Source organism: Astyanax mexicanus, chromosome 17 (assembly GCF_023375975.1).
Source record: "Astyanax mexicanus isolate ESR-SI-001 chromosome 17, AstMex3_surface, whole genome shotgun sequence".
In the NCBI taxonomy this organism is placed as follows: Eukaryota; Metazoa; Chordata; class Actinopteri; order Characiformes; family Acestrorhamphidae; genus Astyanax; species Astyanax mexicanus.
This window is the reverse complement of record NC_064424.1, coordinates 18,595,606-18,610,196: the sequence shown is the minus strand read 5'-3', so window position 1 is coordinate 18,610,196 and position 14,591 is coordinate 18,595,606. Positions and strand designations below refer to the sequence as shown.

The following is a 14,591-nucleotide window of genomic DNA, read 5'->3' as shown; positions in this document are numbered from 1 at the left end:
GTGATAAGAGATTAGTATTATATCAAGGTTTTAGATCTCATACTGTTTTCCTACCTATCTGTACATTTTATTCAGATGCACTGAATGCACTGAAGTCAGTGTGTTTGTGTTTGGAACCCTGTGAAAGACAATTAAACAATGAGATGCGTAATTAAACATTTTCTTTCAGACATTTCTATCAGCATCCCATACTGTTTTTTTTTTTTTGTAATAATGAATGTGACACTAACAATTTCATTGAATAGTAAAATTGTAAGGATTAGACAGGCTGTGGTTGATTCTCTAGCCAATAGGGGCCAGTGTTGTTTCAACAAGCTCATTTTGTTCTCTCTCTCTCTCTCTTTATCTTTGTCTCTCTCTTATTCTCTCTCTTTTTCTCTTTCTCTCTATTTTCCACCTCTCTTTCCCCTCCTCTAATACATTATTTCTTTCTTTCTCTCTCTAACCCCCCCCCTTCTCTCCCTCTCTCTCTCTCTCTCTCTCTCTCTCTCTCTCTCAGGCCTGGTGGAGTTGGATGAGGGCAGGAAGATAGTGTTCACTCCAGGTCAGTCCATCCCCCTGACGGTGGTGAAGTCTGACGGGGGCTACACCTACGACACATCGGACCTGGCAGCCCTCAGGCAGCGTCTCTTTGAAGAGAAGGCTGACATCATCATCTATGTGACAGACAGTGGCCAGGTGTGTGTGTGTGTGTGTGTGTGTGTGTGGTCCCACTGGACATTAGCAATCTGTGGAGGGGTTGTAGACTAGAAAGTCCAGTCATGCCCCAAAGCTCACACCTCTGCAGGAAGACGAACCTGCGCATGCTTGTGTGTGTGTATAGGTGTTTCTTCTCAGCACATCAAATATTAATACAGGCCAGGCCAGTTCTCTGGTATGCACCAGTCTTTCTCACTGCATCAGGTTCATACATTAGTATCATTGCACTCTGAATAAACCTGCTATGAATGTAAGCCTGTCTGCGTACAATGCGCACAGATTCCTGCTGCCTTAACCAAGGTAGCATGCAAAATCCTGGATCAGAGTTATACCAGCATTCAGCATTTTTAGTAATATTTTTTTCTTCATGTTTAATAGCAAGTAGTAGTGTTTGGCGGTAACTTATACAGGTTTATAAGATATACCAGAGGAAAAATTAAAACCAGTAGGCTTTTTTTACATACCGCCATACCACTAGAAGCGCTGCGGAGCGTGCTGTGTAGAATAATGCCGCCAAAGAAGCATACAGCTCGCTGAATAACGCTAGCCAGTTAGCATCACAAGCTAACAAACTGGAGTAAGTGAAGTGAGAGGAATGGAATTTTGCAATTAATCCACAGACGTTCGTCTCATCTCCAGATGAGCCCAGAATCGGACCTGAGTGCAGAGTTATTTATTTATCACGAGAAAAAAGCAACTATTTCCCTGTATAAAACAGGGTTCGTGCAGGTCCTTAAAAAGTCTTAAATGTCTTAAATTGTTTTAAATTTGCTGAATAAAATTTTCAGACTGTCCATTTAATGCCAGTGAAAAGGGCACATGCTAACTGTAGCGGTGAGTTAGCTAACGTTCCCGGAAAGAAAACCAGGGTTAGCGGAGAGCTAGCTAATATTACCAGAAAGAGAACCAAGGTTAGCGGAGAGCTAGCTAATATTACCAGAAAGAGAACCAAGGTTAGCGGAGAGCTAGCTAATATTACCAGAAAGAGAACCAAGGTTAGCGGAGAGCTAGCTAACGTTATCGGAAAGAGAACCAAGGTTAGCGGAGAGCTAGCTAACGTTATTGGAAAGAGAACCAAGGTTAGCTAATGTACCGGAAAGAGAACTAAGGTTAGCAGAGAGCTAGCTAAACATTAACGGTGAGCTAGCTAACATACTCACATTAGCAGTGCGTTATCTAGCTCCATTACTGGGGAGAGAACTAAGGTTAGCAGAGAGGTAGCTAACATAGTAACAGTAGCGGTGAGCTAGCTAACATGCTAACATAACATTAGCGGCAAGTTAGCTACATTACTGGGGAGAGAACTAAGGTTAACGGCGAGCTAGATATCATGATAACATTAGAGGCAAGTTAGCTACGTTAAATAAATAATTTTCTTTCCCTAATTATATTTATTGCGGTATAAAAAGGTCTTAAAAAGCACTATATTTGACTTTTAAAATGGTGCAAAAACCCTGTAAATATATTAATACTTTTAATGCACACTGAATTGAATGTGTTTGTAAACAAGAGAAAGAAGCGAATTGGGGCTGTTTTTAATACTGTAATAAATCTAACGGCTTCAATAATAACATATTGTAAATTGATATTGAACTTGTGTCTTATTTCTGCAATAGAGCTTTTAAGAAATATCTCTTTTAAATACTTAAACATTAAGTATTTTAGATCTGTTTATAGTGTTTATGGAACATTTAAAAATGTAGTTTTAAAAAGGAAGCTGTGTTAAAGTTGTTGGCGTATCTCCTTTTTTTTTTTTTTTTTTTTTTAAAGATTTTTGCATTTTTCAGCTGTTTTTCTGCTAACCAAGTCTGATATTTTTTGTATATATTATGTATGTATATATCTATATATATTGTGTAATTACTTTGTGGGACAAAGTAAGTCCTATACTATTCAAAGCATTCATTTAAAGCTTTAGTGTTTTCTAATATATGCACTCCTAACCATAGAGTAAGTCACACACCTATAAAAAAGCCCAGTCATGCAATAAAAAAAAATAAATTAAATGAATAATAAAAAAAAAAATTCTGTGATATACCATGAAACGGTGAGAATCTTAAAAAATACCGTGATATACATTTTTGGTCATACCGCCCAGCAATTATCAGTAGAATAGAATACACTTTATTAAATGAACAATATGGCATTGCTGACACTGCCCATTTTCCAGTCCCATTTCCACACCCTGGTTTGCCAGGTAAAGAACACACTAACAGGCAACCCCAGAGACAGGGTAAAACGTCACTAAATGATGGCAATACGTTAGCTACAAGGAGACAGTTTAGATCCCAGAAGGCCTATAAAACTTTTTTGCCAAGCTGGCTAATCTTTTCCTGAACAGCTAAGCACTGAGCTTCAGCTAAGGTTAGCTAACCTTATCTAGGTACTGTAATTTGTCACAGCCACCGAGAGGGGAGGGCACTACATATATCATTTCAACATTTGAGTACAGTACTCTCATTCATACTCACTCCTCCGCATGCAAGGTAGCATATTTGAGATGTGTAAAGTGATCCAGACTAATCCTGGATAATGCAGTCATGCTGACTTGAACTACTATCAGTCACAACCTAGAAGCAAAGGGCTTTTCACAGATTTTTGTTCTACCCCGGCATCAGCAGGGCGTAACAGAAATATACGACAGAAACCAAAAGATTGACTCTATATTGACTCAAACTGGCAATCCGCGCTTCACATTTATAGAGGGTGCATTGGGCCTTTCTCTTCAGTGTTTTGAAATTGCTGTCATTTAGAACATGTTGTTCTTTAAAGTCCAACAGTGGCTCGAAGTGATTTTTCTTTTTTTTTTTTTCCTCAGATACAATAACTTAAAAACACTGGGATCTTCAAAAAAGTAGAGCCAACAGTTTTACCCACGAAGTTGACCAGTATAATATAATGTGGTCAAAAAGTATTATATAGAATTTTTTTTATGTATTATTACTATTGTTTATGTATCAATACATTTCTTCTCGCAGTTGGTTTGACAACCATTTTGACAGGTTTTTGTTTTGTCAGCCTTATAATTTGCTAAATTTCCTTCGGGATCAATAAAGTATCCGTCCATCCGTCCATCCGAGCTTATTGAGATTGAGACGTCCCATGAACTGCTACCAGATGTCAATTCAGCATTTTAAATCAACTCCACACTTTTTTTTATCTTTTTAATTTGTCGTGAAATAATGCAGGGAACAGACCACACCTGGCCATGCAACTTATCAGTTAATTGTCCAATTATTTTGGAGTCTTTGAAAATTGAGGGACGATGTAGAATACGGCTGTAATTCGTAATTCTTATTTCTTATTATATTTTTATTTCTTATTTATTTATTGATTTATTTATATGTAGTAAAGCACAGGCAAGATGGCGGCGCGCAGTAGTGCAGTGGCTTCTCACGCTCCTCACCCTATTTTGAGCTGTTTTTACGTCGGTTCTGAACCCAACTTTACGTGCCCCACGCATGTGAGTTACAGCAGAACTGAACTTCTGAGGATTAAGGACAGTTTGGTCAGTAAAACAGCAACTATGGACAATAATATCTGAGCTACGCTGGGCGAGCTGCAGCTCCTCCGCTCTCCGGCGTGAGGGAGCGGATCGCTGCAGACAAAGGGCAAGAGGAGGAGGCGGTGCGAGCGGCGTCAGAAGAGAGGAAAACGCGCTGGGTTGCTAGCCAGGCTAAAGGCTAATGCTAACCGACCCCCGATTCCGTCGCTTTTGCTCTCTAACGTTCGCTCTTTGGATAACAAGCTGGACCTGCTGCGGCTGAGGATGAATGTTTCTGAGGAGATGAGGAACTGCGCTGTGATTTGTCTCACGGAAACCTGGCTGAACCAGACCATGCCGGACTCAGCCTTCCAGCTCGCCGGCCGGCAGCTCTTCCGAGCGGACCGCAGCCAGCTATCCGGGAAAGCCCGGGGGGGCGGCTTGTGCGTCTACATAAACAAAGGTTGTTGCACAAACTGCGTGTTGGTAAACAGCCACTGCTCCGAGGCGAAGTGTCGTCCTCACTATCTGCCTCGTGAGTTTTCGGCGGTGTTCGTGATTGCTGTTTACATAGCACCGGATGCTAATGCTAACAACGTGCTGAAGGAGCTTTATGACAACATCAGCTCGCTTCAGAACAAGCATCCGGACGCGTTCTACGTGGTAGCGGGGGATTTTAACCACGTAGAACTGAAGAACACGCTGCCGAGGTTTTACCAACACGTGAACATTCCAACGCGAGGTAATAAGACGCTGGACCGTGTTTACTCCTCTGTGAAAGACGCTTACAAAGCCTTCCCCCGCCCCCACCTCGGGCTATCGGACCACATCTCCATCGTGCTGGTCCCCGCATACCACCCCCCACTGCGACGCTCAAAACCCACACAGAAAACCATCACGGTGTGGCCCAGTGACAGCGCCGCTGTGCTGCAGGACTGCTTCGGCTGCACAGACTGGCAGGTCTTCAGGGAGGCTGCTGAGTGTGAGGGGGAGCTGGATCTGGAGGAATACACATCTGCTGTTCTCGGGTACATCAGCAAGTGTGTGGAGGATGTCACTACTACCAAGACTGTGACTTGCTACCCGAACCAGAAGCCCTGGCTGAACGCAGAGGTGCGTTCCCTGCTGACAGCCAGGGATGCTGCCTTCAGATCTGGAGACTCGGATGAACTCAAGAGGGCTAGAAGAGAGCTGATTGCTGGAGTTAAGAGGGCAAAAGCTGCATATGCTCAGAAAATCCAGGGACACTTTTCCTCCCAGGTTCCATAGAGCGTCAAGTGCATCACGGACTACAAATCTAACGTTGCACAAAGCTCCAAAGACCCATCCCTGCCTGAGGCTCTCAACACGTTCTATGCCCGCTTTGAGAACCCTGACACACCCCCCAGCACCAGACTCCCACACTCACCAGGAGAGGAGCCCCTCAGCGTGACACCAGCAGAAGTAAGGAGGACGCTGAGGAGGATTAACCCCCGGAAAGCTGCCGGCCCGGACAACATCCCCGGACAGGTGCTAAAAGACTGCGCAGACCAGCTCTCGGACGTCCTGGCCGACATTTTCAACGCGTCCCTCATCCAGGCAGCTGTCCCCACTTGCCTGAAGACCGCCACCATCATCCCGGTCCCCAAGAGCTCCACAGTGACAGGTCTGAATGACTACCGGCCAGTAGCCCTCACTCCGATAGTCACAAAGTGCTTTGAAAGACTGGTTCAGACCCACATCAAAGCCACCATCAACATCACTGTGGATCCACACCAGTATGCATACAGGAAGAACCGATCCACAGAGGATGCCATTTCCTCCGTGGTCCACACTGCCCTCACCCACCTGGAGCAGAAGGATTCCTACGTTCGGATGCTCTTTGTGGACTTCACATCTGCTTTCAACACCATGATTCCTCAGACACTGATAACCAAACTCTCCTCACTTGGACTGAGCTCTTCCCTGTGCAACTGGGTCCTAGACTTCCTGACCAACAGGCCGCAGTCTGTGAGGATTCACAACATCTCTTCCCCCTCCATAATCCTCAGCACTGGCTCCCCTCAGGGCTGTGTGCTGAGCCCCCTCCTGTTCACACTGCTCACATATGACTGCTCACCTCTCCATCCAGGCTGTCATATTGTGAAGTTTGCAGACGACACAGCAGTGGTTGGATGCATCACAAACAGAGATGAGTCCAGCTACAGGCAGGAGGTGGAACATCTGGAGGATTGGGGCAGAGAAAACAACCTCTGTATCAATGTAAAAAAGACAAAGGAGATGATTGTGGACTTCAGAAGGGTCAAGCATGCCCACCTCCCCCTGCACATTGGAGGATCTGCGGTGGAAGTGGTTGACAGCTACAGGTACTTGGGTGTGCACCTGACCAGCAACCTCACCTGGAGCAACAACACTTCCACTCTGGTCAGGAAGGCACATCAGCGGCTGTACTTCCTCAGGAGGCTGAGACGAGCTGGACTCGGGAGCGTAGTCCTCACCTCCTTCTACAGATGTGTGGTGGAGAGCATTGTGTGCTCCAGCATCAATGTGTGGCATGGAAGCTGCTCTGCTGCAGACAGGAAAGCACTGCAGAGGGTGGTGAAGGCTGCACAGAGGATTGTTGGAGTTAGCTTCCCCAGCACCACAGACATTTACACCTCCAGGTGCAGGAAAAGGGCCACCTGCATCAGGAAGGATCCCACCCACCCAGCACACGCACTTTTTGTCCCACTCCCCTCAGGCCGGAGGCTGCGGAGCATTAAGTGCAAAACAACAAGACTCAGAAACAGCTTCATTCCGGAAGCTGTAAGACTCTTACAGACTCTTAAGACACCAAGGACAAATTACTGTTTAATGTTTACAAACATGGTCACTTTACTTGCACTGAGACACTTTATCTCCACTGCTCTAATTCACATTATCATGCTGCTACAGCACACTTGCACTCTGGACTTCATGTTGCTGAACCTTCTACTCTCTATTTATTTATTTTTTTATAATTTTTTTTTATTATTCTTTGGGATATTTATCTATCTATTTTGTATATTCTATTTCTTTTATTGTATTCTTTTTTTATCTATATATCTATTAATAACAGCTCTTTGGGTGTAAAACTGGATCGTTAGATCACAATTTCGTTCCACCTCATGTACCACATGTGATGCGAATGACAATAAAATCTCCTTGAATCCTTGAATCCTTGAATAGATCAAAACTGGAACTGCCAAAGTACAAACCCAACTTTACTCATTTAAGTGTCACATACTTATTTATATATATATATTTTTTAATATATATATATATATATATATATATATATATTAGAAATGTTTTGTGTTCAGATTTACCCTTTCAGCCTGCTTTCCTTTAATAGAATTGAGCAGGTGGAGACTGTCAGCTTAGCAGTGTGGAAGTTTGAAGTCTGAAGCTATTGCCAGTACAGGGTATGCTGTGGAAGGCTTGGGAAATGAAGAATGGCATATGGTATATGGTGTGAAGATTGGCATATGAGCTGGAGACCATTAAGTCTTCAGACGTTTCATCTCAGTATCGGTATATGTTCTTTAGAGTAGAGAGGCTTGTGAGATCGTGTGTGGAATGAAACACTTGGTGCGGGTAGGGCTCAACTAGAGCTGCACAATATATTGATATTGTATTCTATTGCGATGAATTTTCTTATTGTATCGACAGTTTGCATATTAAGGATATTATAAGCGCTTAAAGAAAACAGACCCAACTGTAGATTTCATTACAGAGAGTGTAAAAAAAAAAAATCTTGTTAAATTGGAGATTTATACTGTCCATGAAGACAATATCTTCAGAGGAAATCTGAGCAGCTATTATTTAAATGGATAAGATAAATGAATCAGTTTAGTTTTGGATGTTCTTAAGTCGAACTTATAAACATATGAACTTCATTTGAAGTATGAATCAATTGTTCACTTTAATGTGTCCATTTTCCTTTGTGCAGGTATTTGAAAGCTTTGTCTGACTTGCTGCTTTTTATCTTTTTACTCAGAACCGGACAAAAAAGTTGAGGAACAGCACTTTTAGGATGCTCTGCATTTCAATATGCAGCAGCTGCTCCAAACAAGCATGGAGAAGATTTTAATTTTTATCAGCGCAGGTCAGAGTGACAGTGAGACAAAGTTGAGCATATTATAGTAGCCTCTCTCCAGTGCTATCACAGGGTGGTTTCATTAGACATATACTGTTTCAAAGGGAAGTACCAATGAATCACTCATGAATCCCTTGTGAACCACCAGTGAACCACCAATGAACCTCTCAAGTCAAGTGAAGTAGTTTTATTGTCAATACTGCATATGTACAGGACATACAGAGAATTGAAATTACGTTACTCTCCTTCCCAATTTTACAGCAGGTACAGATAATAGATATAATAAAAGAGAATGGGAGACACTATGGGTACAATACAGCAGGGACACTATAGACATACAAAAACAAGGTGCAGTAGTGTGGGGGAGAAATAGATATATAAATATAAGTAAAAAAAAAAAGAAATGTATATATATATATATATATATATATATATATATATATATATATATATATATATATATATATATATATATATATATACACACATATACATATGTGTGTATATATATATATATATATATATATATATATATATATATATATATATATATATATATATATACACTGCTCAAAACAATAAAGGGAACACTCAAATAACACATCCTAGATCTGAATGAATGAAGGGGGGGGGGGGGCAGGAAGAGAGTTCAGCATCCTCACAGCCTGATGGATGGGGCTGTCTCGCAGTCTGCTGGTCCACCCCGAGACTCCTCAGTCTCCTACCATGGACCACCAATGGACCACCAATGGACCACTCACGCGACCCTATATATGGCATTGGGAGCAGATAGTGTCCACACCTACAACAGACTGTACCAAAACCACTAAAAGCAAACCCCTGTCTACTGATATCAGTACAGTATCAAAACAAAGTTTTAAATCTTGACCAAGATGTATCAAACTCATGGAGCTAAAATAGTACCAATATATTCAGCTCCTCTATTGGCTGATCTTGTATACAAGGTAGACCTTGCTCTTCATTGCTGCTCGCTGTACTGTAATGTTAACTAAACGCTAGGACACAAGGATCCATGTTTTCTCACTTGCTCTGTGTGTTTGTTCAATGACAGGCCATGCACTTCCATGTGGTGTTTGCTGCAGCTCAGCACATTGGCTGGTACGACCCCAAGGTCACACGTGTAGAACATGCAGGCTTTGGAGTGGTGCTAGGAGAGGACAAGTAAGTGTACTGCACATGAACATCTTTTTTTTTTTTGTCTGTTTGTCCTTCTCTCTGTCACTCTCCCTTTTTCCACCTCCTTTATGAAAGGTCAAAATTGAGCACCACTACACAAACAGCGGGCAAGAAAGTTGCATTGTGTAAACGTGGCGATAAGAAGGCTAGCTAGCGTGCATCACCCTATTATCGGCCATTTAATTCAAAACATTGGAAATGTTTTTTGAGAGTGTTTTAGCCCCCAAATATATATATATTTTTTCAGGAGAGGCGTATTTAGTAATATCCAGGAATCGTTTAACTTTGTTTTTTAAAAAAATACAGTTTTGGTATTGAAATTAGAAGTGTCCCCTATTATCGGTCACCTTAATTTCTGCTTAAAAACACCCTATATTAACTGTTAAATGCTTTTATTTTCATAAGAACAACTCTTAACATAATATTGGTGTCTGATAATGTGTGTAAAAATGCATACTTTCAAATCTTTTTGCTTATTTGTGGGACCGTGTCGTTGCCTGCGCCAGCTATAGGAGACATGGTGTTTCTGCACAATGTACAATGAGATCACCTTTGTCCTGTGTGGGCATCTGTACTCTAATTACGGTACGTCAGAATAACATGGCAACACCTTTGTTCACTTTGAATTAGACATCCTTAATAGTGCACATTAAATCATGAAGAAGAAAAAAAAATAACCATTGCTCTACGGACATGTGGCTCCACACTATTGTGAGTGATAAAAAAAAAAATACATAGTTTTATGGCGTGATTTTTAGAGCGGATAAGGTGAATAAAGTGTTTGTATAAAGGTGAGAGCTCATGTGTTTAGAATTTCCTTAACATGATTGGCAAGGAAAGAAAAGGAAACTGCGCAGTATGTGGAACTGGCCGATATTTGGGGTACGCCTGAAAACAAGGGCCGACACCTTAGATAAAGCTCATGTCGAAAGGCTAATATTGAACGTTTTGATTTAGAGAATGAACCTTATTTTTCTTAATTAGTATGTATTTCAGTCTGATATTTAAGTATAGTATTTTAAAGCAAATTAAATTAAAACTGTTTGTATCTACAAAGGCCACAGTGGTCACTTTAACCACTTCTTTTCCTGCTATTTCAGTGCATGTGTCATTATCTTGACAACACACCTGTGCCTGGTTTTCCATAAAAAACTAGTGGAGGTAAAAAATTACCAACAAGTTTAGATTCTTCTAGATCTAGGTTTTATACAATATTTACGATCTTGGAAAAGTTCTTACGAAAGTTACATAACAACTTGCGTAAATTTTATTCTGATCTTGTTCAAATTAAAACAAAAACACAACCTGAGAACATGAGAGAAAACAAAACTACCACCTGTGTGACTCCACCCTGTCATTTTGAATATTTACATTAAACAATGTCAATGCATCTACTTCTTACTTGATCTGATCTCTTCTCTACAGAGTGGGGTTCCTAGAGGCCCAGCGGTCTAAAACTTTGCTGGTTTGAATCCTGGTCATGCAGCTTGCCATTAGCTGCCCTAAGATTGCATAATTGGCCTTGCTCTCTTTTGGTGGGTAGATGCCCTTCTTTCCCCCTAATCACTCCATCGTAAGGTGTCTGTGAGCTGATGTATCAGAACCGAGTCGCTGCGCTTTCGTCCGAGTGCGCTTCGATGCTACTTGGCAATCGGCCTAGCAAAATTGGGGATACAAATGGGAGAAAATTAGAAATAAATCTTAAAAAAACAAAGAGTGAGCTACACAAGATCAGACTGGATGGAACAGAAATATAAACTTAACTCTGTTATCTCAGCTTGTAGTGTGGGCAAGAATTTGTCTTGTAGAGGCTGCAGGCCTTTTTTTTTTCTGTGATGAAGTCCACCAGCGCTGCAATGCCTGTCCACCTGCCTCTCAGTGCAGACGGACTGAGGGATTTGAGATTGTCGCTTGCTGTGTGAAAAGCCTTTCATTGTTATGTGCTGAATGGTACATAACTCTATCTCTAATGCACTCCTGCTGAACTCATCGTGTGTCTCCCTGCCACAGGAAGAAGTTTAAAACCCGCTCTGGGGACACGGTTAGGCTAATGGACTTGCTCGAGGAGGGCTTGAAGAGATCCATGGACAAACTCAAAGAGAAGGAGAGAGATAAGGTGAGTACTCCTCCATGCAGGAAGGGTGGTGGGGGTGGTGGGAATTGGGCATACAGGCTTATTCGATTCGCACATTCTCTCTCTCTCTCTCTCTCTCTCTCTCTCTCTCTCTCTCTCTCTCTCTCTCTCTCTCTGTCTCGTTTGTATTATGTGCCTTAAATTCCTCTCGCACTACCCTTCGCCGGGCTCGTGGTTCAATTCAAACAAGATCAAGGCACAGCAAATAAGAGCAAAATGGAAAATTGTGACTCGGTGCGTCGACTTCAACCGACTCCTGCGGGAGTTCAGCAATTAGCTGTGCCTCACCTGCCTATAATGAAAGATTCTCTAATAGCGCTGCATCTTCACACCGAAGCGCCTGAAATGAAGTGCTGATTTAGAGCTGCGTAAAAACACAGCTCTTAGATGAAAAGAGCAGTCTCTTCTCTTCCCACTGCCTCGCACGTGATCTGAAAGGCTTTTAAAAGATGATATGGTCTTGTACTCTTTTTGCTTTACTCTTAGTATCTGTGAGCGTTCGGTTTTCCTGCCTTTTTATATATATTTTTTTCTGCAGAGCAGAAGAGTCTGCGAAAACAGAGCCATGTTCTTCTGAAGTGACGTCTAATGTGGTTTTGCTCAGCCTACGTACTTGTCAAGGATATTGAAAGTTACACATGCTGCATTAAATTGTGCAGGGAAAGTTAGCAGGCGTGTAATCGCGCCCCGTTCCCCAGGGCACAATCAATTAGAGGCCCGGCATCGGCGGCAGAAGCCAATTCCGACTTATTTTGAGGATCTGATGTTGTTACGACGTGCACCGCGGACCGTTTAGACGTCCGTCCCGGAACGTCTCTCTGCCGAGCCTGGCTGTCGTCCCAAAAGCAACACCTGCTAAGGAGCTCGCTGAGTGGCTTTGCCGAGAAAATTCCCCTTCTCGGTGATGGGCACTCTGATGCCGATCTCGTTACCCAGCAGAAGGTTGCTTCTCATCAAACGCAGCATTAGCAGTTCTTCTCCTCTACGTAGGCTGATGTCTCCCGCAATTATGGGTTTTGGGCCAATTTGTTGGATGATGTTTCTGTCTAATTAGGGGAATTACTTTCTTTTTAGCACAGCGTGAGTTTAGACTTGCTTGACTCGTGTAAAAAAACTTCAGCAGTTGCTTTTATAGAGCCTTGACCGCTAAGAGTCTTGTTTTTAAGGAGCTTAAGAAACTCACAGGGTGTTAAATGCTTTCAGTTTTGTAGTGCTGTGGGTGGAGTTGGCTGGGAATTGCGTCTTAATGTTCTTATTTTCTCAGATCACTTTACAGAAAGGTTTGTTCCTATTTTAACAGTTGAGATGGCACAATGCCAGCTTCCTTTTTTTAATGCCTATACTGGTTTGCTGAGCGTATTTGTTCTTTTGAAAACTATTGACCTTTAACTTCTTAAGCCCTATACATATTACCATATTTAAGTCATTCATTCTTAATGCAATGCTTTCATAATTAACATCAGTTTTAGAGACCCTAAAATTGAACCCTGTGGGATTCACGAAAGATACCAATTCACAGGTGTTCATCTTACTATTATGGTTAGTAACAAATTAATAAACCTTGGATTTACATGGATAAAACGAGTTCTCTTCTGAAGAAGAGTTGTTCCACAAAATCCTGTTAATATTATGACATCAATTACAATATTTATTCTATTGTATTCTATTATATTTATTGCATAGCCAAATATGCTCTATTGTAATCATATACATTTAAGATGGCCACAGGTTGGGGGTGCTTTAAGTCATGGAGCTTTATCTTCTAAATGTGTGTTATTTGAGCTTTATTCAGCTGGGTTATGATATGTACTGTGGTGTTAGGCAAGTTGGCTAATGTTAATTAGCTTATCTTAGCCTAGCTGCCCGACTATGGGACTAAACTACAACATAAACTGTTAGAGTTAGCCTTTCTGTCAATCCAAATAGATAAAAGTGATGATACATTGTATAATACTGTTGTTCTACTAATGTTGAAGTGTGGTGAAGCCATCTTTGATTCTGAACTTATTATTAGTGAGGATTAGTGAGGCTCTCCCGACTCTCAGAGTAGGAAAGCCGACTTATGAGACGTTCCTGTTGAAGTTCAAATCCTGACATCTATGTTCAAATAGAATTGACAACGTAAGTCATTGTACGAAAAAAAAAACATGATATTGACAGGTGACTACTCTATCTTTTATATGGCCCAAATAATCCAATCCGTGTATGAGAGGGTGTGAGGGTTCGGACGGTCATGAAAAACCTGAAAAGGTAATGGAATCTCAAAACAGAAATTTAAATACCCAGTTTTTGGAAAAGTCATGGAAATTTGCTCAACAAATCTTTTTGACACACATTTTATTATTGAAGATGATTTTTAATCAAATTAGTTTTAGGCATACTGTAATCAATTTGGATTATAGTTGATGAGTTGATTTTTGGTTTTATTGCCCATGTCCGCACTGATGTTTTAAAAATGATATGGTCGTAAAAAATTTGCCTTGAAATCATGGAAAAGCCATGGAAATGTATTGGTTAAAAACTGTATGAACCCTGTTGTGAGTGAGTGAGTGTATATGCAAGAAAGTCTCATTATTGTGATCGAGATGGTGTTTTTACTTCATTAAAAACTGTGTTTAATATGTATGTATGCATGAATACATACATATACATACATATTAAACACTGTTTCTAACTGTTTGGTAAAGTCGACATACCGTCTCAATCACATAAATGGTATCCTCTCACAAACTCAAAAACAGACACAGTGTGTTGCTAAAGTTTCCATATTACTGTCATAGAAGTCTGTATAGTCTTTAAGTTGGGCTTAATTATATTGTGAAATGTAATGTCAATTCCTAGTTTTGGTTATATTCTTGATTCCTGATATTGAGATATATATATATATATATATATATATATATATATATATATATATATATATATATATATATATATATATATATAAACAATATAATTACTACAGAAAAATGCCTACAAAA

The 14,591-nt window shown here is 41.0% G+C and overlaps 1 protein-coding gene across 1 annotated transcript in view; it reads left to right on the top strand.

Annotated features, from left to right (window-relative positions):
• Positions 1-14,591, top strand: part of rars1 (arginyl-tRNA synthetase 1) — a 44,111-nt gene that overhangs the window by 14,056 nt on the left and 15,464 nt on the right. The window contains exons 10-12 of the mRNA XM_022676250.2: positions 500-678; positions 9,352-9,461; positions 11,487-11,592. Coding sequence (XP_022531971.2) covers positions 500-678; positions 9,352-9,461; positions 11,487-11,592 — 395 coding nt within the window. The remainder of the gene's footprint in view (positions 1-499; positions 679-9,351; positions 9,462-11,486; positions 11,593-14,591) is intronic.